We start from the raw sequence: 26,206 nt of genomic DNA on the forward strand, positions 1-26,206 counted from the left end.
TTCCAAATCAAGAATGGACAAATGCTAGTTGTTTCTAATCGTCTTTCCTGTTTTGAAATAAACTTCCTGAATAAGTATCAACATTAACTGGTTGGTATAGCAAAGCAAAACAAAACAAAACACAGCAAAAACAAAACCTCTGATGTGCAACAAAATGTGGCAGTTATTCAATATAGAAGCATAATGTAAAAAAAAAGTTCAGCTCAAATCAACACAAAAATGTATCAGTGAGCGGTCTGCTGTTCCTTCAGTACATATTACAAGTACATTAAGCAAGATCACTTCCTTGAAGCCGAAGCCTTGCAAACTTATCTGGAAGCAAGTCTGGTTTAACAAAGAAGAACTCAACCTGAATCTACACATTAGAATTCATGTAGTTTGACAGCACTTCAACTGCTATGGCTCAGTGCAATGGAATCATGGGAGGTGTAGTTTTAATAGCTCTTTAAACCTTCTCTGCCAAAGACTTCTGGAGCCTCACCAAACTACAATGACTAGGAGTCCATAATACAGTGGTTCTTGACTTGTGAATCCCCACATGTTTTGGTGACAACTCCCAGAAATTCCAGCCAGTTTACCAGCTGTTGGATTTCTGGGAGTTGAAGGCCAAAACATCTGGAGACCCACAGGTTGAGAACCACTGCCATAGCATAAAGCCATGGCAGTCAAAGAAGTGACAAGCTGCATTGCCTCTGCAATGCAGATGTACCCAAGTTTCAAATGTGAGCAGTATTCAGCCAGATTCAAAAAGAAGGTTTATTTGCTATTAGGTAGAACTGATCCATTGTCACACTGACCTAAGTAGTCAATGTAGATGTGCCCATCAACCAACGCTCAAACTACAACATCATGCTAGCTCTCACTTGCCTCTGCATATCAGCTGCCGGGTTAATGCAAGGGTGCACTTACATTCATGGCCAGCTTTGATCACTGTGGGAACATAATGCTGGGTTAAGTAAGCCTTAGGTTTGATCCAACAGTGCTCTTCTCACAGATTTATGTTGTTTTTAATCTTTTTCTTGAAAGAAGCTATGCATCCATGAAGCACATTTAAAGACTGTATGATATGGTTTATGAGAGCATTCAATCTAAACACTTCAAATATTGTGTGCTTTTTATACAGGACATGTTTGATTAAAGTAGGCTCCAATTCATAGGTGAGCTGAAACCGATCCCAATCCCTTCAAGTAAATACCAAAAAAAAGGCAGCGGCCAAAATTTGAAAATACAAATGTCCACAGGACCAGAATCTGCACTTTCATCTATATATGTCTGATAAAATAGTCTCCCTCCCCAGATATTTTCTAGGTCCTCCTATACAACCTATGGCATTCTTGAGCCAGAAGTTTTTTATTTCAGTTGGGTTTGATATTATCCATAGTTTCGCATAACCACACAAAGTCCATGAATGTATCCTTTGTAGATACGGTGATCGTACATAAATTGGCAAGATCTCTAATATATGCTCTATTCTTAGCAACTTGCTGTCTCCAGTCCTCAAATCTCTTGATTCCCATCACTGTGTGTCGGATTTCAGCTCTTGAAGTAGTGTTACATTATTAGCAGTATTGGACTGCATGCCCTCAACAGAGATAACACATCTTATTCCTTAAGAGAAAATGCAGTGAAGAAAAAAAATCCCTGAATGTTATGGTTTTGTCATGCGGGATGTAGGGTTTAATTTCTATAACCTCATCAGGAGAAAAGCAAAACAAAGTGCATGTAATGATGCAATGTAAATGACAAAACAGGGAAAGAAATGAAAACTCATTTCAGTTAGAGAATAAATTGATCACTTAATGACTGCACTATGACAGAAGGGGAGAGCCTTTGGCCCTAAAAATGTTATAATTTCAACTTCTACCCACTCCATACAGCATGCTCAATTTTAAGTGGCTAACTGGCTGAGAAATTCAATCCAAAATATCTAGAGAGGGAGCAAAAACTGCTCCTCTTTTTATGATGTTTTAACCAGTTTTTGATTAAATAAGATGAGAAATGTCTTGTGATATTGACTGTTTGCAATGAGGGTTTCCACTTGGTCATGGGAATGAAGAAAAGTTTTTTAATGCTTTTTAGTTCGTATAGCAAATTGTGATTTTGCGTGACATGGACTTGTAAACTGGGGGACTGCTTTTTGCTCAGGCTCGTTCTTCTCATTTCAAACTGGGAGGATGGCCCCGTTTCAACCCCATCCCTTCTGCTTCACCCAAAGATGAGCCTGCTTAGTGGCCAGGTGTGACAGTGAAAGTTGGATCAGTGGCATTTTATGAAACTATCTGCACCACAGGCATCACACATCATACATCATTAATTACAAATCTGGCTGCTTAGAATTTCATTTTGTGTAGATTTGATCTATGGAAATTTAACATGTGGTCCATCAGCAATAAATAAACATAAACAACATTATTCAGAAATTCTGCATCCATCCCAAAACATAGGTGTGCGCAAAAATCATTATATGAGCTTTGCTGTCAAGTCTGATCTGTTCATTCAAATTTAAAAATCCTATTTCAGCTTATATAAAATCTCCACTTAATTTTAAGTTTTATTCACCCATAAGAATTTAAGGAAATTATTCACTGTTACCTTAACGTTTATGTCCCTGCCAGCTTTGATTCGACATAGAGTGATAGAATGAATGATCATTTTGTCTTTTCTAAAAATGCATCTGTGAGAATATACAGCACTATAAGTAAATTAATACATAAAAGGGTTTTTGATTTGAAAGCATTTGTAGTGTAGCATGGGTAAAATGCCTAGCAACCTGTACAGATAAATGTGTTCCACTTCTATGCAATACAATCCTTTGTGTATACATACACTACAGAAACTGTGAAACTCTGCTTTCTAAAACTCTCTTGACTCCCATAGGCCATTACCGAAAACATTCTTGCTCATGACTGAATTCAAGAAAAACTGCCTTACACATCACTGGGCAAGAGCAATGTGTTTTCATTATGTTTTAAATACGATTCCCCCAAATTCTATTGTTATGCTACACCAGTTATTTGTCTCACAAATGGAGACCAGATTTTCAATGGAGCAAAGCCTGAAGGACAAGCTATGTTGGCTTCTTCTTCCTGCTAACCCCATCACAAACTGAAGTACAGGCAATTAGGGTGAAGACATTTATAGAGCACAATCTACAGGCTATGTTTGCATGTATATACACACATGCCATAAGTATACAGACAGAATCTCAGAAACAAGTCAGGGATAAACAACATTTAAAGCCAGACAAGGAGGGGCCTTGGCAGAAAGGAACAGAGGAAGAATTAAATACCCTTTCTACTAGGACACTCAATGCACTCCAGCCCTCTTATCATCCTTAGAGGAGGGAAATTCATGTATTTTTAAAAAAAATATAAGGACGAGCCAGAACCAACCCAAATTTGCATGCAGGTGACCAAAGGAGCATAATATTTCACTCTGCACAAAGCAGAAAAACCAAGAGGAATGTCACTTCTCCAAGCCTAACACAGAATGTAAGAGCTTCCTGTTGGCTTTTTCCTACAGAAACTAAAAACGCCTTTCCTGCAAGCTAGAAACTTTGGGTAACACATTTTGGGTACATTTCCACCTGCAGTGTGATCTCAGGCTTGCAATGTCACTATGGCTTTTCATAATTGCAACTGTGCTCTTTTTATTGAGGCAGGGGAGAGGGATCACAATACATTATTATGAATATGCAAGGAAGCTGCAGCCATTCACCAATGCACCAATAAAGGAACTTTATTTTCACTCAGATATTTAAAAAATGTGACTTTGTTTTGCCCAATTACCAGCAAAGGGTGAGACAAAATTAATGTTATTGCTTCTGACTCATTACTTCCAAGCTCTATGGTGGTCCTAAAATGGACCTAGGAATGGCTTCTCCTTACTTAAACATGGATCCTCCTCTCATTAAAAACCATTTCAGGCATTCAAGTAACCCATGAGGTAGCCTTGCTGCTACTGATCATTTGCTAGTAAATCTTAACTAAGTAAAATCTTCTTCACGCTTGTTTGTGGCAGCTTAATGGGGGAGAATCTCCCTTGTTCAAGAAAAGAGGGATCAGGAAAACTGAGCAAAACTTTCTTTCAAGCAAAGACAGAAAAATAGAGACCATTATTTCCATCTCAAAATTTAAGATGTTTTTGGAAGTCCCCAGGACACATTAATCCATGTGCTGGAGTTGGATGTCTGGGTGGCCCAAGAGGAGCAATTCTGTGTCAAAGCCTAACCTACTTAACAAGAGTTCTGATGAGGTTAAAACAGGATCTGGCTGTGTAATGAACTATTCTGAGCCGTTAGGATAGACAGAATGTGAACAAGCATTTCCTAACGCTTTGAACATGATCAGTGGGCTCTCAGAATTTACCACATGAGACAGAAATTGTGTTGTGTCATTACCAGGATGTTTGAATGCAGATTTATAATGTTTTAAACAAAATGTTTTGTTTTAAACTCAGTCCTACAAAGCAGTGTAACAATGCAATCCTTACATTGATTATTACCAAAGCTTGGGAAATATGTCCCTTTTTTTTGGCATACCACCCTCCATCCAGCACTGCTGGGGTTTGTGAAGTTGTAATCTAAAAAGTAACTTTTCCAATGGATATTATAGATACCATAACTGAAAGAGTAGACATTTCTACTATCTTACCTCCATATCACTGTAACTGGATGACTTCTTTGTTAAAAAAAATGAATACATTAGTCTGTTTACCATACCAAGACAGCATTAAAATGCATTAAAATGTATGAGGTCAAATTCCCTCCAATAGGAATAATTATCATAAAAGAGTAGAATGAACTAAACACTTTACATCATCAAGAGTATTTCTGGCATTCACAGCAAAAACGTACATTCATTTATTGAGAAGTAAATCTCAATTTAATGAGGTTGATTTCCCTAGAAAGTATGCATAAGATTGCAACCTTCATTACACATTACTGGTCTTAATAGAAATCTTAGGTTTTTTTTTTGTTAAATTTAACAAGAAGCATGCAATGCCTAAGAACAAACTGGCTGAAAGAAAAGGGAAGTCACCCTTTGCAGAAGATAAACTGTCAAGCTATGTTAGTAATTCTCATGAAAAAATATACACATCTAAATCCACAGAAGGCGCACTAAATATTGCAGGCACGGAACTGCACTGTGGACAAGAGGCAAGCCACAAAAGGAAACTAAAGAGGTCAGAAATATAGGCAGGAAATAACAAAATGAGATTCAGCTTGGAAAAATGCAGCTAGGGGGAAAATCAGTCAAACAGAACTATTCAGTGGGAGGGAGGTATTAGGGAAAGAAAAAAAGGTGGAGGGGACAATTATAGCATTTAGAATTCCTCCCTCCCTGCAGCTGGAGAGCATGTGTCCTTGCAGAAGAAAGAGAGAGGCATAGCTCCAACGTTGTTATGATCAAATTGTAAAGTGTGTTTCATTTGCTGGGGCCAAGAAGAAGCAAAGGGCTTCCCCTGCAATAATACTGAAATGTGCTTCTGATGATGGGCAAAGTAAAAAACCTTCGCACGACAACCTGTGATTGATGCAGTTGAAGACATAGTAATATTAGTCAGTATCAGTATGCAAAGTGATTTCTCACAGCATCTTTGAGGTTAACCAAGAGAAAGATGTTTGTAGCAATACCATTTTAGACGGAGTCTACTTCATCTGATGAAGAAAAAAGGGCACATCTACATTGACCACATAATGCAATTTGAAGGCAGCTTGACAGCATATATACTGTAGCCGCAAACACATACTACAGTGTGCTTGAAGGCTTTTAAACTGAGATAACCAAAATCATAGAATATGTCGAAATAGAGGCCTTAAATGCACATCAGCATGCTTGAGTGTAAATCATGTTGCATAGTGAAAGCAATTAATGGATAGGATGCTTTGGTGTCAAGCCATGGGTACTACAGATCCTGGAACAAGTTTGAGACCAGTCTCTGTGGTGCATGTAAGCACAATCCAGACCCCAAACCAGTCCCAGGAGTTCCCATCTAATCATTTGCACACCAAAACCACTTCCTGCTCTGTCAGTTTCACACCAACCAAAGTGGCCAGGGTAGCAGTGCCCTCAGTCTTCAAAATGTATGCTGCAAATTTGTGACTGATGCAATTGTAATGGAATTCCCCAAGCAGCTTTCTTTTTATTTTAAAAGCAAACACATGCATCAGGCGAGGACGCATCTATATTGTAGAATAGAATATACTGTACAGCCTCTATACTATAGAATGAATGCAATTTGACACAATTTTAACTGAAACAGCTCCGGGCTAGGGAGCCATGGTCTCTGGTCTTCACAGTCAAAGAGTGCTTGTGCCTCACCAGCACTGAGCCATAACAGTTAAAGCGGTATCAAACTGCATTAATTCTACAATGTAGATGAAGCTTGAGTCTTCTGAACTTAGTAAAAACTAGCTGTGCCAGGCCACACATAGCTTATGGGAATCCTTTGTTGGCCAGGTAGAATAGCAGTGAATAGCTTTGCAGCCTCAAAGCCTGGCCATTTTCTTCTTATGGGAATCCTTGTTTGGTGAGCTGAAATACAATGGAATAAGCCTGCTGCTTGGAAGTCTGGGTACTTGCATTTTAGAGGAATGGTTTTTGGGCTGCTAGAATTGCAATGAATAGCCTCACTACTTCAAAGCCTGGCTGCTTGCTACCTATGGGAATCTTTGGTTGGTCACCTTCAATAGTACAGAGCAGTATCATTGCTTCAAAGCCTGGCCTTCTCCCAAAGTTAATCCTTTGCTGGTTTGGTTAAATTGCACTGAATAGCCTTGTAGCTTCAATGCCTTGGCTGTGTTGTACCTAGGGGAATCCTTGTTTGGTGAGCTGGAGTAGCACCCTCAATGAAAGAGCTGCTTTGAAGTCTGGCTACTTCCTTTGCAGGGGAATCCTTGTTTGGCTAGCTTGAATTGCACTGAATAGTCTTGCAACTTAAAAGCCTGGCCGCTTTCTACATAGGGCATCTTTGCTAGGCCAGGTTGAATGGAATGGCATAGCCTCGTGGCTTCAAAGCCTGAGGGTTTTCTAACTAGGGGAAATCTTGGTTGGCTAGGTTGAATAGCACTAAATAGCCTTGCTTCTTGCAAGCCTGGCCGCTTTCTACCTTGTGGAATCCTTGATTGGCAAGGTAGAGTAACAATGAAAAGTCTTGGTGCAGCAAGTATGAATGCTGCCATTAGTCACCTTGATTCATTTAATGGCCTTGCAGCTTCAAAGCCTGGCTACTTCCTGCCTGGGGGAATCCTTTGTTGGGAGATGTTAGCAGGCTCTGGTTGTTTCCTTTCTGGAATTTTCCTGTTTTCAGAGTTTTGCTCTTTATTTACTGCCCTGATTTTAGAGATTATATTGTTCTGTATTATTATACCACAGTAATTATTATATATTATATTTATATTCTTATATTATCTGCTTAGAACTGATTATATGAGGCCCCTTCTACACAGCTGTATAAAATCCACACTGAACTGGATTATATGGCAGTGTGGACTCAAGATAATCCAGTTCAAAGCAAATAATGTGGATCATGTGCCTTGGCATTTTGGGTTATATAGCTGTGTGGAAGGGGCTTGAGTCTACATTGCCATATAATCCAGTTCAAATAAGATAATCTGCATTTTATAGGCAGTGTGGAAAAGGCCTAAGTGAACTCTGCCTGTTCCCCGGGTGCCATTGTGGCTGAGGGGGTTGCTAGGACATGAAGAGGGTGGGGCCTACAGGCGGTGGGCCCTACCCTTCTGACTGGCAGCCAGAGGGAAAACTGTGTGTGCAAAGAGGGAGGGAAGCCTTTCCAAGAAGAACAGTCCTGGCAGATGGCTCTCTCTCCACCTGCTCTTCTCCACATGCCGGGCTCCCACATCAGCTGTAAACACAGTTGCCCCCATCAGGGCAAATGTGGAGAGTGAAAGGAAAAGAGGGGAGCGTACCATTCCGGTCAAAAAGGGAGAGGGAGAGTGAAAAATAGATATAGGCCAATAGATATAGGCCAATTGGGGTTTTTTTTTTGGGGGGGGGGTGAGTGAAGGACATACCTTGGATGTGTTGGGTGTATTGTGGCCAAATTTGTTGACATTTGGTCCAATGGTTTTGTTGTTAACTCAGTCCTAATGATGTACATTACAGTTTTATATATATATTCTCAAAGGAGTTTGGTGTCTTTCTCTCTTCCATAAACGTTTCTGTGTAGTCTGAGTCAAAAGTGACAATAGGTACCCATCCAATACTTACCTACTAAGGATTGCCTATGGCCAGTGTCATGTTTAACTCATATTTCACTTCCTATGCTTGAAGGGCTGGCATGCTAGGAATCCATGACTCATGCTGGCAGGCTAATGGTTACTTAAGAAACAAACAGCACCGCATTTAAACCTGTTGCCTGCTGTGTGAAACCATCACTTGCATTTTGAATGTATATTAGTGTTTTTAAAAACATCAACAGCACCATAACAACAACTGACAATGATTTCAAATTGGGCTTTGGGGTGCAGCTTTGAAAGCCAAGCTCAACTCTAATAAATATCTGTGGAGAATTCTAACACCTGAGTTTTCCATTTCATTCTATAAAAATCAGTTTGAACAGCTCTTTGGTCCTCATCTTGCAGCATTGGTTACTAAAATAATCTTCTGAACAGTACACAATTTCCTTGTGTTTAAGGAAATATGGTAATAAGAACTGAATCCACAGAATCATAATAAACCATTCAGATCTTCATCACAAGATTGGGATATAGGGTGGCTGTCTGTGCTCAATGGGGTTACATACCCCCTGAGAACACAGATCCACAGTCTGGGAGTCCTCCTGGACTCATCATTGACACTTGATGATCAGCTGTTGGTGGTGGCCGGGAAGACCTTTGAACAGTTAAAACTTGTGCTGCGACTGTACCTCGAAAAGTCTGACTTGGCCAGACTGGATTACTACAATGCGATCTACGTGGGGCTGCCTTTGAAGATGGCCCAGAAACTGCAATTGGTGTAGTTTCCTGTTAGCCAGGCTGCTAACAAGAGCTAGCTACAGCGAGCGTACGATGCCTCTCCTGAAGCAGCTCCACTGGCTGCTGATAACTTATCGGTCCCAATACAAAGTGCAGGTTATGATCTATAAAGCCCTAAACGGCTTGGGTCCTGCTTACTTGCGTGACCGTATCTCCCCCTATGAACCAGCACGAGCTCTTAGATACACCAGAGAGGCCCTTCTCTCACTCCCGCCTCCATCGCAAACATGACTGGTGGGGATGTGGGAGAGGGCCTTCTTGGTGGTAGTGATTAGATTAGCATCTACCCTGGCCACATTCTACAAAAATTTGAAGACTTGGAGGTTTCAACATGCTTTCAAACAGTAGGTCCGTTTCATCACCATCCCGTCTTAACTATTTACTGCCCTAACCCTCAGCACTTTACCCTATGCCTAAATTTCATTGCCTTGCATTTTTGCACATGCCTGCCTTCCCTGTAATTTCTTAAAAGCCCCACAGTTTAGTCCTGATGCTCGCTATGTATTTTATGAACGTTATTTTATTGTTATTGTTTTAATTATATATGCTGTTGTCATATTGTTTTATTTATTGATCAGGCTTGGTCCCCATGTGAACCGCTCCGAGTCCCCATGGGGAGATGGAAGCGGGTTATAAATAAAGTTTTATTTTCTTTCTTACATCTTAATTTTATTATTTATTATAATTAAGATGTAAGAAAGAAAATATTTGGCATAACAGATAATACAGTAAGTATCAAATTTTCATACATTGCAGGATGCATAAAATTCCTAATAGTAGTGTGGCTGGTGTTACCTGGTTGAATTATCTCTACAGCAAAGTGGCCAATGTATCTCATATGAACTGCAAGATATAAGATTCCACCCAACATTGCTCATTTTAAAGAAAGGAAGACATGAATGTAGAAGCAAATAAATAGAATCTTGCACTTAAAACGTAGGAACTAACTAGATTTACTCTATAGCTCTGTTAGTTTCTATTTAACTGGTAAGGGGAAATCAGTTCAAGAGGTCAGGCCCAAGTTGGCCCATGGTCAGAAAAACAGCAGAAGCTCCAAGCATCCTGGCATCACAGGAAACCTGCAGGTACTAAGTTGTAAATGGCTCATCTCTCATTGTTAGGCCTTGATTCTGGGAGTTTCTGTGTGAATACAAGGCTAAATTAGTGAAAGAGAGAGTACAGTATAAGAGCAGACTATAGCTTTGAGGTAGGTGTCAACGGAGTACTGAACAACTACATCTAGAAGACAAACACTCTACTATCAAGTTCTGTGCTGCAATTCTTGCCACTGAGCCAAACACTGCCTCCCGCTCTATATTTATGTCTGTCAAATATTATTGCAAGTATATAGTGCCATCCACCCCAAGACTGTGAAAGCATGTTATTAGTTTTCTTGCTCCAGACTCCTTCTTAGGTTAACATTAAGAACTTTTAGTGGCCATCTCAATTTTCTTCAAATTGATTGTTCCCACAAGAACTTCTTGAGGAATCTGGAATCCAAAGCATCTTTACTATTATTATTTTTAATTCCTGGACCTTATGCCAATGCACAATGTCGAGCTGGGTTTCATCTTGATTTCTAAAAAATGGGACTCACTATTGTCCCATCTCACCTAGACACAATGCTCTATGTGCCTTCTTTTCCCAAACTTGCTCTTCATTATACCTCCAGTCAAATAAATTAATAAATGCATATCTAAACAGTCTTCATAGTTTAGTCTGGAGGATTTGGCTCATTCGAGCACAGATTCGTTTAATGCTAACTGTAGCTGTTCCAGTGACTTTTGACAGGTCAATGACTGATAACAAGAATCATTCAAGTGTGGAGTTATTAATGTTGTATGCCTTCAAGTTATTTCCACCTTATAGTGTGTAACTTGCCCAAGGTCACCCCGATAGGTCTCGAGTCACAATCCAATGCTCAAACCAAAGCACCAGGCCGGCTCATGGTAGAGTAGGGTCTACTGTAAAGCTAAAATTTTGAAAAATCTTTGGAATTCATTAAGATTTATGAATGTCCTGGATTTGCTGGCAGTATCTTCATGGTTGCTCATCAAGAAGTTGAATATAAATAAAGCCGTAAACTGTCAAATACTGTCAAAGTTCCAACAGTTGTCAGGTACTAAATGTTTCAGTGTACCAGCTAATCAAATCCTGCCTAACTGTTGCCAGAAATCATGTGCTGAAATCACACGTGGTCAGATACCAGCTTTGAACATTCAGCAACTATTCAGTGTCTAGAGACATTTAGGTTTAGATAGGAGAATCATTGGCAACAAGCCTATTTCTGCTCTGGAGGGGATTTGCCCAACTGATTAATTCAAATGCAAATTCTGCCTCATGTTGTAAATTTATCTAATCATAAAATATTTGTTCTGAAGTACACCCATACTCTGGGAATTGGTTTACATAGGTTGATCATGCCTTCCCTCTAGTTCTGCGGGTGCTTTCAGATGCAGTAAAGAGAAACCATTATTTCTCACCACCATGTTGCCCATTTCTAGATTCCTAACATGGTTGTCATGGTATCTTTAAGGAAGAAAAGAAGCTCTTTGAAATGTGAATGACAGCCTTTCTTATCTTTCTATTTACCTGAGATCATTCTGCAGGTGCACATTCTTTTATTTCTGTAAAACAGTTTATATGTAAGCACATAGGGCCCATTGTTAAGAAATCAAACAACCATGTTTCCACCTGTAGCACAATCCCTGCCATCTGGAAAAAGAGTAGAGAGATTTATGAGCCAAGACAGGTGAGAGGAGTCTTTGGACCATGAGGATCACCTTGGCATTTCTAAGATCAGCAGAGACGCAGGCAAAGATTACTCTTCCTCCTCTGGCTCTGCAAAGCTTATTTCTGAACAGACCTCTTTGGAAGACAAGGCAAACCTGGTTCACAGAGAAAGCTGCACAGTGCAGCTTTAAAAGGGAGGGGCAGGGAGACAGAAAAGTGCTGGGAACACAGCCAACCGTTCAGAGAGCCTTGCAGAAACTGCTGTCACAAAACACAGTTCAATGAGCCAATTGGAAAGGAAGTTTTTATTTACAACTTGGGTTTAACTCCAGATGACACCAGCATGAGCCCAAATGAGGCCTGCTTCACATTATTCATAGATTGCACAAACCTATGACCTCAGATATGTTCCGAGCACGTTGGCCTGCTCAGCCTTTTTGCCAAGTCCCTGAAGGGGAGGAGGCAGACACATGCTTTCAACATCTGGCACTCTGCACAGAACCCAGCGAAGAAAACAGACACGTGCTTCCTAGTCACCATCCTTTAAGACAAACTTGTCCCTTCTTCACTCCCTTATTCATTTCCTCTAGTGCTTTCAGAAAAGATTGGCATATCCTCTTCCATTTCATGATGGACTTTTTCAAGTAGATGTACATATTATTAACAGAAACCCTTCAGCCGCTTTCATCTAGACACTTAACTTGTACATTGTGCAGGGGAGCAGCCAGGCTCACAGTCTTAGAAAATACCAGGTGTTGCACAAAGGGCAATCTTGCTGTCATAGCATCACAGTGTACCAAGGAGCTATCCCATACGGTTGCTTTCTTAAAACAGCCAGTCTGCAGATGAAACATGACACTACGTAAGATGACTCCTCTGCCCAGTGAGCCTTGATCTGATTTTGAAATCTCATCCATTTTAAATGGAGTCTTTTTACAGGTACCATACTTCCTTTTCTATCTGCTGTATGTGTGACACATCAGAACACCTAACTTCTACCAGGTTCTGCCAGCATGATTTATTTCTACTCTACCTGCACGAAATCAGTGCCAGCACAACATACACATTGAGTATCCCTCATTCAAAATGCTTGGGACCAGAAGTGTTTTGGATTTTGGATTTCAGATCCAAAATATCTTAGAGATGGGACCCTACTCTAAACACTAAATTCATTTATGACATATACGGGGGAGGGGGTAATTTTACAGAATATTTTAAAAATAATATTGTACATTAAACAAAACGTACATACATTGAACCAACAGAAAAAAGCAAAGGTGTCACTATCCCAGCCATGCATGTGGACAAATTTGAATTACGGAGCATTTCTGATTTTGAAATTATTGATAAGGAAAACTCAACCTGTACCACTTCATAGAGCTGGGAAATAACTAGTTAATCAGTCATGAATTAATTAATTCCTTCACCCAATGAATGCATTTATTAACTAGCAGAGCTTAGGAATTAGTTAAATTTAACAAAATATTTCTCACACTCATATCCCTTTTTGTCAACGAGACTTAACAAGTAAATTTACTAATCAACAGCATTCACTCCTCTTGATGTGCAAAAAGTGAGAGATTTTGTCTTGCTGGAAATAATCTCAAGTATGGTTGGAGAGTATCAGGGGAATTAGAAACTGGAAACAGAAGGGCACTTTGACCTAGCATGTAAAAATATATACTATAACACTGGACTTGATAGAGTACAAGTCCTGATTTCATATGATAATGGAGGTAGAGAATGGCACTGGTTTATAATGCAAAAAAAGTTCTGCATAGGCTCAGAGATACTCAATTATTTCTGCTTAAAATTCTCCACCTTTGCTTTACCAACTCATCTTTGTAACCTCAGTATCAGCTGCAGTTCAATGTCCTCTAATGGGAATGAATATATAATTTTTAATGCAACTTTTCCAATCCAGGCGGAAAACGACCCACCATGTTTGAAAAGAGAATGAGCAACACGTATGTTGCTGAGTTGAGGGTGGAAAGAAGAGAAAGGTCGGTGACATTGATTTTAATAGGTTGTTAGACTCCATGCTTCAGGATAGCCTTCCTCTACTATATTACATATCTCATCATCCCTAGTCATCGGTAACCCAACATGCCTGGATTTGTGTGAACTAAACGACAATGAATGATAAAAAGAACACATTTATATGAGTGAATAACAAGATGTACCACTAGGGGTCAACAGTAACAACCCACATGCCCTTCTCTGTAAACTTCATGGCTTGTCCTGAAACCAATGAATTAGTAATTATTTGATTAATGCAATCAATGAAGTACACTATTTCAGCTGCCAATGTTCTTTTCTAACAAAAAGCATTAACTAATTAATGTTGAACCCTATTTTTTCAAAGTTCCACACTGTCAATAGAATCAATTGGTAGAAAGGCTTCCTTTAAAAACAGCAAGCATGAATGGTTAAAATATATTTTGAGATTTTACATAAATGCAGCATTATGTCCTCATAATAATAACAGCAAAGCTTTATTTATATCCCACCCCCTCTCCCAAAGGAGACTCGGGGCAGTTTACAGCAAGGAAAACAATATAAATAATAATAGTGACAAAACCAAACCAGGAAAAGTTAAATCAGAACAGCAAATCAAAAAACAAATAATAACATATAAAAGAAAATAAAAGCACAATAAGCATGTTAATTATAACACAAAGGAGCATCACTGATAATTATAAAACCATATAATGATTTCGACATAAAATGCACTAAACAATTACAAAATCAACTCTTGTTGGTGAAAGCAATAAAATCGAGTTAACATTTTACTCATTTAAAAACTTCCATCGCTTATGGTTAGCTGTTTTCAATAGCCTTCCACAGCCATGTTTTTAATTACTTCATGAAGATCATTAGTGTAAGAGGCAATCTAATCTCCTTGGGGAGGGCGTTCCAGATTTGAGGAGCCACCACTGAGAAGGCCCTTTCCCTTGTCCCCACAAGCCACGCTTGGGACAGCAGTGGGACCATGAGTAGGGCCTCCTTGGTGGACTTCAAGCCCCAGGCAGGTTCATAGGGGGAAACACGGTCGTGCAAATAGATTGGACCCAAACCGTGTAGGGATTTATAGATAATAACCTACACTTTGAATTGGGCCTGGAAATACATAGGCAGCCAATTCAGCTGTTTTAACAGGGGGTGGTATGCTCCCTGTAATCAGCTCCTGTTAGTAATCTGACCGCAGCTCTTTGCACTAATTGTACTTTCTGAGCCATCTTCATAGGCAAACCCACATAGAGTGCATTGCAGTAATCAAGTGCATTACAGTACACTTTAAAATATTAAGGCAAATGAATCAATTGAGATAGTGATTCTTTTTTAGGATGGCATAGCTATATTAAACAAAACAAGTTTCAGTTTCATAAAGGCTTTTGGGTTCACATGTAATAACAAAAACTTGGAGCCATATAACCCAGAATAACAAGGCAGAAAATCCCACTATATTTGCTTTGAACTGGGATATCTGAGTCCACACTGGCATATATTCCAGTTCAAAGCAGATAATGTGGGATTTTATTCAGCTGTGTGGAAGGGGCCTAGGTTGCATTCTGGTTTCTTGTGCCTGTTCTTGAAAATAAACCATCATTTCATAGTCATTTACAAAACCAAGAAAGCTATAATCCATCATCTGCTTATCAACCATTCGTTAAAAACCACGACACTGTAACATTTGAACCCCAAACCATGGGTTGTCTTTTCAGCCCTACCCTCAAAATAAATGACGGATAAAAGGGTAAAACAAGAAGCAGAAAAAGATGTGTGTGAGAGAGATGTGATTTGTTTTATCATTGGCAGTCCACTTAGGCCCCATCTACGCTGCCAGATTATCTGTTTTGAACTGGAATATATGGTTGTATAGATCCAGCATTAGAGTTCATCTGCTCCAGTGATTCTCAACCTGGAGTCCGCAGATGTTTTTGGCCTTCAACTCCCAGAAATCTTAACAGCTGGTAAACTGGCTGGGATTTCTGGGTGTTGAGGTCCAAAAACATCTGGGGACCCCAGGTTGAGAACCAATTATCTACACTGTAGAATTCATGCAGTTTGAAACCACTTTGACTGCCATGGCACAATGAGGGAATCCAGGAATTTGTAGTTTGGTGAGGCACCAGCATTCTTTGACAGCAAAGCCTAAATACCTTGTACAAGTGCTGCTCCCATTATTCCCTGGCATTGCGCTATGGCAGTTAAAGTGGTTTCAAACTGATATCAAATTGCAGGAATCTTGTTTGTTCTATTCATCCATCTAGTAGTGACTCTCCAAGGTCTCCAATCTTGTTACTTAAGATACTTTAAATCTTGGGTTTTCTAGTGGTAATATACTACCACTGACATGTGTATTCCTGCCTGATAGAAAAGGTGTGCCCTCTTGGAAGAAGGGGAAATAGCTGGAAGAAAATTTCATACTGGTGCATTGTTGTTGTGTGCTTTCAAATCCTTTCTGATTTATTGTGAACCTATTACCAAATTTTCCTGGCAAGATTAGTTCAGAGGGGGGTTGTCTTTGCCTTCTTCTGAAGGTAAAAGTGTGTTTTGCCCAAAATCACCCAGTGGGTTTTCATGGAGTTGGAATTACTTAAAATGGATTTCTTGTTTTTCACTTCGAAAAGCACACCTCCAAAGTACACCTGCTTCAGGTAATGCACGTTGTAACTGCCCGTGCATCTAGCAAAACCTGGGCAAAATTATTATTGTTAACAAAGGGATCATTAGAATTAGTCATAAGCATGGGCTGCAATTTAGCACTTCTGGACTCAATATAATTTAGACAAAGTACAAAAACTTGAGGAAAACAAAACAAAAGCATGGTTCTGCAACACAAAACATGATGAACTGGTTTTATCTCAACCCAGTATCCGGTCTCTCTTTTCACCTACATTTTCTACACTGGAAGTACAACAAAGTACTTTACCATGAATTTACCTTTCCATTGTAATTTGCAGCTTTCTTTCTAATTATCAAGGTTGAGAGATAAGCATATTCAGCCTAAACCTGCCCCATTCCTTGAAAAGGCTCTTAATGAAATCGAACTAAAACAATATTGCAAAATTTCACAACAGAAGCAAACACTAAATATGCATTACTTACAAAGCAGGGAGAAAACATGAAGTTGCAGGATTTCTTCTTCTTATGCCTGATAGTTGCTATGGCCACAGAAAACTTTGTATCTGTATCTAATTAGCCACCCCCGTACTGTACCATAGCAACACAGCTAATATTGTCCTCTAAAGATTACTGCTTTCTTTAAAAAAAAAAAAAAAAAAGCATATAGATTTCTAGCTAGTTCTATAAAAGTAACCAGTCTCTTAAAAAGGGTGTTCCACAATACATCCTACTGTAAAACAAAAACAACATGAAAATAGAAATATTCTTTAAGGACAATGTGAATGAATTATGGAGCTTCTTTTTTCAATGACAGAATTTGGGTTGGGAAATTCTTCCATAAAGAATTAGCTGAGGGAATCAAGGAGACATATCCAGTCTCCTATTAGTCTACAGTTCAAAATGAAAAAAAAAGTTGTTATGAATCAGATATGAGGTTTAAAGGAGGCAATGTAAGATCTCTGCTGTCTTATCAGTTGGATCTTGTTTGAGCTTATCTGATTAAGATAAACAAATGTGGTGTGAAAAAAGAGAGCAACACAATCTTGTGACAACCCGCCCCACAAATGTTCCATTTTGCTTTGTTTTTCTCCTTTAAACGGAACCAACTAAAACACATTTCTTAATACAAGATCAATATTAAAACATATGCTCAGCCTGTCACTGTGGGCAGAGGAGTTAGCCATGTTAGACTGTTGCTGAAAACAGAAACAGAGTCTTGGGGCATCTCGGGGTGCTTCCAGGCAGAGCTTAAACCCGCTTCGTCATGGATTTAAGTTCCCATGCCCTTTCCAAAAACCCAGACTTTCCCATGGGGTGGGGGGGATGTCCTCATTCCTTCCCGGTAACTTCCGGAAGGACATGGGGCCACCCCCCAAAAGCCTTCAAATAAAACTTACCAGGCTGCCATTACGCCTCTCTGGTAGCCATCCTGATGTGTAGAAATAAAGTGCCAGGAGTGTGTGTGTGTGTGTGTGTGTGTGTGATTTGCCCCAGTCCTCCTGGTGTGTCATTTTTATGTGCTAGAAGGCCTGCTGGATAGGCATTATTGCATCCCAATAACAATTATTTTATTTTGAGGCTGGGGGCGGCCGGGGGGGGGGGGGGGTTGGGGAGGGGCCCTCTTGCTTCTCCAGGCTCATGGGGCCTGACGAAGCAAGATGGAAAGTGAAGACTGACCCCTGGATAGTTGCGAGACTGCCTGTGGATCAGTCCCCACAGGCTTGTTCCATATAATTTCCTGAGATAATTTTGGCTCCAGCTATGGTCTAAAGCAGGGATCCCCAAACTAAGGTCCGGGGGCCACATGTGGCCCATCGAAGCCATTTATCCGGCCCCTTTGGCGGCAGCTCCCTCCTCTTCCGCCGAGGAAGGTGCATGCAGCGTAGGGTAGGAGGGAAAGATGCGCACCTTTCCCGTCTCCTCCTTCGCCTGGTGCGTGCCTTCCAAAGCTTTGCTTGTTTATAATGGTATTTTAAGTATTATTTAATTAATAATTAATTAATTATAAAGGGGTGCTTTGCTAGTGCTTTTGGTGCACAAAGGCAGAAGGAGGTTGGACTAAATGGCCCAAGGGGTCTCTTCCGACCCTCTTTATTATTTTTATTATGATTATGATTAACATTAAGGTTGTTTTTTTTACTTCAAAATAAGGTATGTGCAGTGTGCACCGCATAGGAATTTCTTCATAGTTTTTTTTAAAAAACTATAGTCCAGCCCTCCAAGGGTCTTAGGGGCCACGAACTGGCCCCCTGTTTAAAAAGTTTGGGGACCCCCCTCTATTCATGCTCCCCCTCTATTCTGCCTTGGTCAGACCACACCTGGAATACTGTGTCCAATTCTGGGCACCGCAGTTGAAGGGAGATGTTGACAAGCTGGAAAGCGTCCAGAGGAGGGCGACTAAAATGATTAAGGGTCTGGAGAACAAGCCCTATGAGGAGCGGCTTAAAGAGCTGGGCATGTTTAGCCTGCAAAAGAGAAGGCTGAGAGGAGACATGATAGCCATGTACAAATATGTGAGGGGAAGTCATAGGGAGGAGGGAGCAAGCTTGTTTTCTGCTGCCCTGCAGACTAGGACACGGAACAATGACTTCAAACTACAGGAAAGGAGATTCCACCTGAACATCAGGAAGAACTTCCTCACTGTGAGGGCTGTTCGGCAGTGGAACTCTCTCCCCCGGACTGTGGTGGAGGCTCCTTCTTTGGAGGCTTTTAAGCAGAGGCTGGATGGCCATCTGACGGGGGTGCTTGGAATGTGATTTCCTGCTTCTTAGAGGGGGGTTGGACTGGATGGCCCATGAGGTCTCTTCCAACTCTACTATTCTATGATTCTATGATTCTATGACCCCTGGTCTAAAGTCTAATCCTTACACTTTACTACTACTCACTACCCAGAGATATAGTGTTCTACTTTATATTGCCCTCCATTTCTAAATTCGTCACCTGCACTTTATCCATCAACTGACTTGCATTAGCATTGTCCACCACCCAGAAACTGTTTACTACTCGGGCCATTGGTAGTTAGTTCGATGGTGTTTTATACTGTATTATGTTGTGTGTTGTTTTATTTTGTCCCATTATGATGTTGTTTTATCAATTTTATTATGCTATATTTTAACTGTGTAGATTGGGCTTGTCACCATGTGAACCGCCCTGAGTCCCTTCGGGGAGATGGAGGCGGGATACAAAACTAAAATAATAATAATAATAATAATAATAATAATAATTATTATTATTATTATTATTATTATTATTATTATTATACCCATAAGACCCAAGCCTTTCAGGAAGATATTTCTTAAATTCGGGACAAAACAAGGTTTAACTGCACATTTTGGGACCTCTCTGGAAAGGCCCTCAAAGACTTCACACAGTTAATTTAAATATACAGGCAGTCCTGAGTTACAAACAACCAACTTAAAAATGACTCCTAGTTAAGAACAGAGGTAAGACAACAGGAAGTGAGAGAAATTTACCCTTCGGAAGGGAAATTCACTCCTGAAAGTTATTATCATGGGGGGAAGATGTCTCCACTGAAGCTTTATCGCCTATTCTTGTTTCCACAACAAGTCAAATTTTACAAAATCCAATTATTACAGGGACAAAAAGTGAAAGGTGAAATCTTCTGAACAGCGGCACAGACAGCAAAATCAACACCACAGGGTTGTTCGCCCTTCCTTAGCCTATCCACTTACATAACAAATTCAGCTTAAGAATGAACCAACAGAACTTACATTGTTTGTAATTTGAGGATGCCTGTATTGTTAGCTGCCTTAAGTCACATTCTTTTGAGAAAGGTGGGACATAAAATAAATAAATTCAGTTTTGTACTGATTTTTCACAATCTGAAACTGATTTGGAATTTGGCCTCCTGTCTCAACAGAACTGTCCAAGGATGATTCAACTTTCCCCCACTCTCGTTTATACTCACTTCAGCTGGTGACCCGTGTCTTCTTTTGCTTCTTCTCAACATGATGTGTTCGTAAACATCAAGTTCATCATTTGTAACCGAGGGTCAACAAATCGTAAAAGTCTTAGGGTCTATGCAAGAAGATAGGGTTTTACATTTGCTGTTGATACAGCATCAAATTGTTGCCTTTTGTAAGGCCACTCTGAGTCCCCTTTGGGGTGAGAAGGGCAGGATAAAGTACTGTAAATAAATAAATAAATAAATAAATAAATAGCAGTTGAGTGATGTCTTCCTGACATAAGGATTTTGTGATAGTATTAATCGACCACAAGTCAAGATACTTAAGCAACTTCAAATCATGATTTAAGAGCAAAGGAGACATTGGAAATCCTAGTTCAAGTTCTCCCTGGGCTGTGAATTTCACTGGGGTTGTGTCAACTCCAGGAAAAATACTCTGGAATAATCTGCATGTCCACATGTACAGGCATGGAAATGCCTCAAAGCCCATTTGCAGTTCACATGACTGGCTGAGCTAACATCAGTGCCTTGTCCTTCTGGAGGCCATGGTCACTTTTTCTCTGGCCAAAAGCAGGTCCCCAGCAAAGTACTGCTAGTGATGCCACTTCTGGTGAAATTACAATAGTACACACATCCATGTGATCACCAGAAGAAACATGAACAGGAAAGCTCTGGCCAGAAAAACAGTGATGGGTCTTTTCAACATTTAGACACTGGAGTGCTCCAGATCCAGCTCATACCAACTATCCTCACCTCAAACACACTAGGGGTCACTCCCAATGCTACAGAACTGGCTGTAGTTCATACTTCATGTAGACTGCTCACAACAGGTTTGAGGTGAATTCATTTTATCTGACCCATGAAGACATGGGATGTGTAGTTTTGGACCAACTAATTAAGCTCTTTCTTCTAGCCTGACATACTATAGCTTTTTGTGGTAAGAAAGAAAAGGTAAGAAACAAGTTATGGTCCCATTAGTTCACCCCATCTTATTCTAACCTGGCAGCCAAAGTTCCTCAGTTCAGATGGCATAGAAAACTATGGTTTATTAGAGACTTCCCGGTGTACATGAGTCAGATAGACTGGAACAAAAAATGAATGGGCTGCTCAGATATGCAGAAGGCTTGCACATGCTTTGATTTTTAAAAACTAAGATATGGGCATTTACCGTATATATCTATCAGGTCATTCAAATGAGGATGTACTTTTGCTCACTGTTTTATTTCATAATATTTATTAAATACATATATATATTTTCTTCCAGTGAGATCCATAGCTTTCCTCCTTCTCACTTCAATAAACTACATTGGTCAACTTGGCTCTTGTGAAGGTGCCTTAGTTCTACCCTGTGATGTACAGAAGGATGTGCTGGGGCTCTCATTTTCCACAAAAAGACTATCTCTAGCACACCCCTATTAATGCCAGGTTCCAGCATCTACAAATTTATTTCCTTTACCTGAAAGATATACAGACTGCAACATCTCTATAAAATAGATCTATTGGGATGTAGCCATTGTTATACAACACTGAATGAGCCCCAAGAGCCATCGCCAAGTTACCAATTAAGCAGAGTTAATCCTGTGGTAAGCAACTGTTCTGCAGAGCAACAGAAAAAGAAATCAATTTACAATTGAACTCCCGCCTCAGCGATGGAGAGAGAGGAAAGCTTTTATTTTCCATCACAAGTTCAAGCCTCCCCTGCAGTGTCTAACATCAACAGTACTAGGGTCAGGAGGTTGCAGAAAAACAATAGGCTGATGACTCTCACATTCAGATAACGTGCCAGAGATACAATGGCTCATTTCACTCCCATTTATTGTAGAGGCTTCTAAACTGGATTTACACACTGAAAACCAACAGCTGCTGTGCAACAGGGCTCCATTTTCCAAACAGGGCACTGCTACAAGAAAGAGACCTCAAGCTATGATTCTGTGATTCTATAAAAAAGTACCAGAAGAACAAGATTCCAAGTAGCACCTCTGCATTGAAATTTTTAAAGGTAGAGTTTCAAGCAGGCATATCTTCAGCTAATCCATTCTTTTTAAAAGCAAACAATTGCTTAAGAGGCATTCAAAAGATAAGGAAATGCCACTAGAGGCATCACTAGGTGGTGTGGGGAAAGGTTATGAGCCACATGAGGGGACACCATCTGAGGGGCTGCCATTAAAATGATTGTTTATAACATTTTGTGTAGTGTTTCAGCAGAAATTTCTCATTTTTCATGAAAAATTCCTATAACTAGAAATCATCACACATTTTTGTAAACACAGCTTATACCTACACAGCTAAAACTCCGTGCTGATCTACTTTATGAAACTCCTAATGTGCATGCACTCCAGTCAGAACTACTATCATTTCCCAGTTACAACACTTCAAATCACACAGTTTTGTCATATGCACTAAAGCATGCGCTGTTATTTTGATTGTTTTTGTTGTTGCTGGTTTTTTTTATAGTTTCAAACTTTCTGGTATTTTAGCTTCAATGTTGTGAAACAAGAGGATCCATGGGGTGACCCCATGAGTTACTGCTCTGGGTGGCAGCAACCCTAGAGATGCCAACATGTGGAAGTACACTGTTGCCTCCCTACTTTGTGGTTCGCTTTTCGCTCCCTCACTGCTTCGTGTTTTTTTTCTGAGAGGTGCGCATACACAAAAGGTGCCGGTTTCCCTTTTGTGCATGCGCCCTCCCCCCCTCTCATCGGCATCCAAGATGCTGACAAGAGGGAGGCACATGCGCAAAAGGGAAACTGACAGGCGCCGGAGAAGAAGAAGCACGGGAAGAAGGCTTGCAAAGGGGAGAAAGGCCACCTAACTACTAATATAATGTGTAAATATTGAAATAAATATAGTGCCCCTACTTCGCAGAATTTCACTTATTGTGGGTGGTCCCAAAATGTAACCCCCGCGATAAGTGAGGGAACACTGTATAGCCAATTTTTTCCCTGCAGATCCAAATACATTCCTGCATTCAGGAAATGGGAATGAGTTTATGTCTGGCAATATGTTCAGGTCAACAGAACGTTGCAAGGCAGCATTCTCCTAAGTTTACATCAAAACATACATTGTGCTGCATCAGATATGAGCAATTAACAAAACCTACTTGTACAGCTTATACTCATTTCCATACCTCTTGGCTCTAAGAACTTTACCACAATCCTCTTGAAGGGTTATAATTGCAAAATCCACTCTCAGAGAATACAAGGAGACAGAGCCTTGACTCCATCCATGATTTCACTACTGAAAGTGATTACCTGGCTTAAGATAAAAAGAGTTAGTCTGATTATGGAGCAGGTGGTGCAGGACTGCAAGTCAGTGGCTGCTAAGTGTGTTGGTCGAAAAGATTTTCCTTCTGTTTCAAAACACTGATCTTAGCTGCAGAAATTTGCTAGCCCATGTTAGGCTCTACATCTTCCACTGGTACTGCTATTCAAGTTGTCTCCAACTGATGGAAACCTGAGGTTATACTATCATGGGGTTTTCTGGAGCTGCGGGTGTGTGACTTATCCATTTTCATGGTTGAGCAGGAAATTGGACCTTGATCTCCACAGTCCAATTCTCAAACAACTACTAGCAGATTTGAAGAATCATCCTGTGATTCCCCAAAACTGAAAATCCACACTTGTCAAATTTTATACGTTGTCATATGCACATCTTATAAATGTAATTTTAAAATAAATTTTGTTTTGCACTTATATGAATAAGATTTTTCCCAATCTCTAACATAATAAGTGATGTCAAACTGCTAAAAGATATCCACAATAGAAATCCATGGCAATCCATGCACACCTGAGTTACCTGTTCAACACACACTTTTGGGTCAGTAGACTTGGGAGGGGAAAGCAGATTTGCCTAATTTGCCTCCCATTCTACATGTAATCATAATTCATGGGGATTATAACAAGTTATCTTTCAGAAATCCTGCATGGTGTAATAGTTTGAGAGCTAGACTCTGAAAAGGAAGGATTCAATTCTTAGTCAAGAGCTGTGGGTGGCATTTCACTTTTGTACTTCAGATAAGAACATATGAACCACAGTGTCTTTTGCATTTTCCTAGTAATATACACCTCGTGCCTTGAGCAATGGGACAAGTGCAGGAATCATACTTTAGTAGAAGAACAAACAACACATTTCAGAGCCTAAGATAGTCAAGCCTTTGGGAGTTAATGGGAGGATTTTTCTAAGCACACATGATGTTTAAACTGCTTACTTCACAGGCTCGTGTGCCCCTTACTGAAGACTTCATTGTTGACCATTCTCCAATGAGATGCAGGAGTAGAACAGTCAGTCTGAGATGAGTACCACAAGGCAGCTTAAAAATGAGGCAATTCTCTGTTATACATAATTGTCCATGATGATGTCTCACTTAACAAAAAGGCCATTTGTTCTGCCATTTCTATGGACTGGTATGCAAACTTGCACAAAACAAAGAATTAGCAAACAAAGGCACACTACAATGCAAATTTATGCCATAGCAATTCAAAAGTGGAAACAAATGCTGCTTTAAGTAACTATCTTTTTCTACCCCTTGAATTGGATTGGGAACTGGGTGGACTTCAAGATATTGCTGGGATGGCACTTCCCCACATTCCTCATCATTGGTTATGCTGGCTAGGTCTGCAAAAGCTTGCAGTCCAACGACATCTGGACTGCCATACAGCCCCCTACCCTTGCTGCAACAATTTCTTCAGTTGCTGTGTTGCTACTAGAACATATACACCCCATCAAATTTAATCCAGTAGCTACCAGACAGAAAAAGTAATCAAATCCTATTCTACAGTAATGGGAGTCCTAGGTCTTGTTTGACAATATAAGAAAGCAACCTTTATATTTACAACTGGGGCAAAATATGTCTCTAGATCATGCTACAGCACAAGTAAAAGACATTTTTTAGAAATGCAGTTACCTTTCTACATTAATAATTACATCGTTATCAGTTAAACCTTGGCCCTTCAGATATTTTGGCATTCAGTTTCTACCAGCCACTATCAAACATGGCAGGAGGAAAAGGGATGTGGATATTTTGGTTTAAAGCAGTGCTTAAGTTGTCTGATTGGGGCGTCTAACAAGGACCATCAAGATATTTGTGACCTTTTGACTACAACTGTTTCTTCCTTTGCCTTGGGCCAGCAGTCAATAGCTTGTGGAGCAGTATCAGTCCACATACCACCACTCTGAGTAACATTGGTTTTAAACACATAGAGAACCAAATATTCCCATTCCTGATTTACAATCTTGCATGCAGGACTGTGAGGGGCAATTTATTTTAGAATCTTGGGTAGGAACATACAAACCACAGTACCTTTTTCTAGCAATATACACCTCATGCCTGGAGCAATGGGACCATTATAGGGACTACTCTTTAGTAGAAGGGGAAAAAAACAGATAAATGCATTATCTTGTAAAGTGAGAATACATTACACTCAAGACGACAACTCAGAGAGCAAAAATATTGTTAATGCAAAGTCTTGGTAGATATCTTCCTAGGCTCCTTTGTGTAACATCCAATTAAAAGTGATAGTAAAAGCGATGCTGCATAATACCACCACATAAAAGCAAAACACGAGAGGCCTAGCTTTATTTAACCATCAATTTTGGTTTCATATAAACAGAGCTGCTAGACCACCTTCTTCAAATTTGCATCTTATTGTAGTTCCCAAATGACACATTAACTCCTATTTTTGTTTGCTCCATAGGTTTGAGAATTGGACTATGGAATTCAAATCTCCACTCAACAATAAAATCACTGGGAAACTTTGGGTAAGTCATACTCTTCCAGGGCGCATCTACACTGTAGAATTAATGCAGTTTCAATACACTTTAAATGCCATGTCTCAATACAATGGAATAATCAGAGTTTAGTGTAATTTAGTGAGATATCAATATTCTTTGACAGAGATGGCTAAAGACCTTGTAAAATTACA

At 39.9% G+C, this 26,206-nt stretch overlaps 1 protein-coding gene across 2 annotated transcripts in view; it reads right to left on the reverse strand.

The window, feature by feature from the left end:
- Nucleotides 1-26,206, reverse strand: part of gas7 (growth arrest specific 7) — a 186,668-nt gene that overhangs the window by 134,398 nt on the left and 26,064 nt on the right. The window contains exon 1 of one of the 2 annotated variants that reach the window (XM_008104328.3): nt 16,844-16,950. The exons of the other annotated variant lie outside the window; for it this stretch is intronic. Coding sequence (XP_008102535.1) covers nt 16,844-16,861 — 18 coding nt within the window. The 5' untranslated portion in view covers nt 16,862-16,950. Of the gene's footprint in view, nt 1-16,843; nt 16,951-26,206 lie in introns of those variants that run through there. 2 annotated transcript variants of the gene reach the window in all.

Source organism: Anolis carolinensis, chromosome 2 (genome assembly GCF_035594765.1).
Source record: "Anolis carolinensis isolate JA03-04 chromosome 2, rAnoCar3.1.pri, whole genome shotgun sequence".
Taxonomy (NCBI): Eukaryota; Metazoa; Chordata; class Lepidosauria; order Squamata; family Dactyloidae; genus Anolis; species Anolis carolinensis.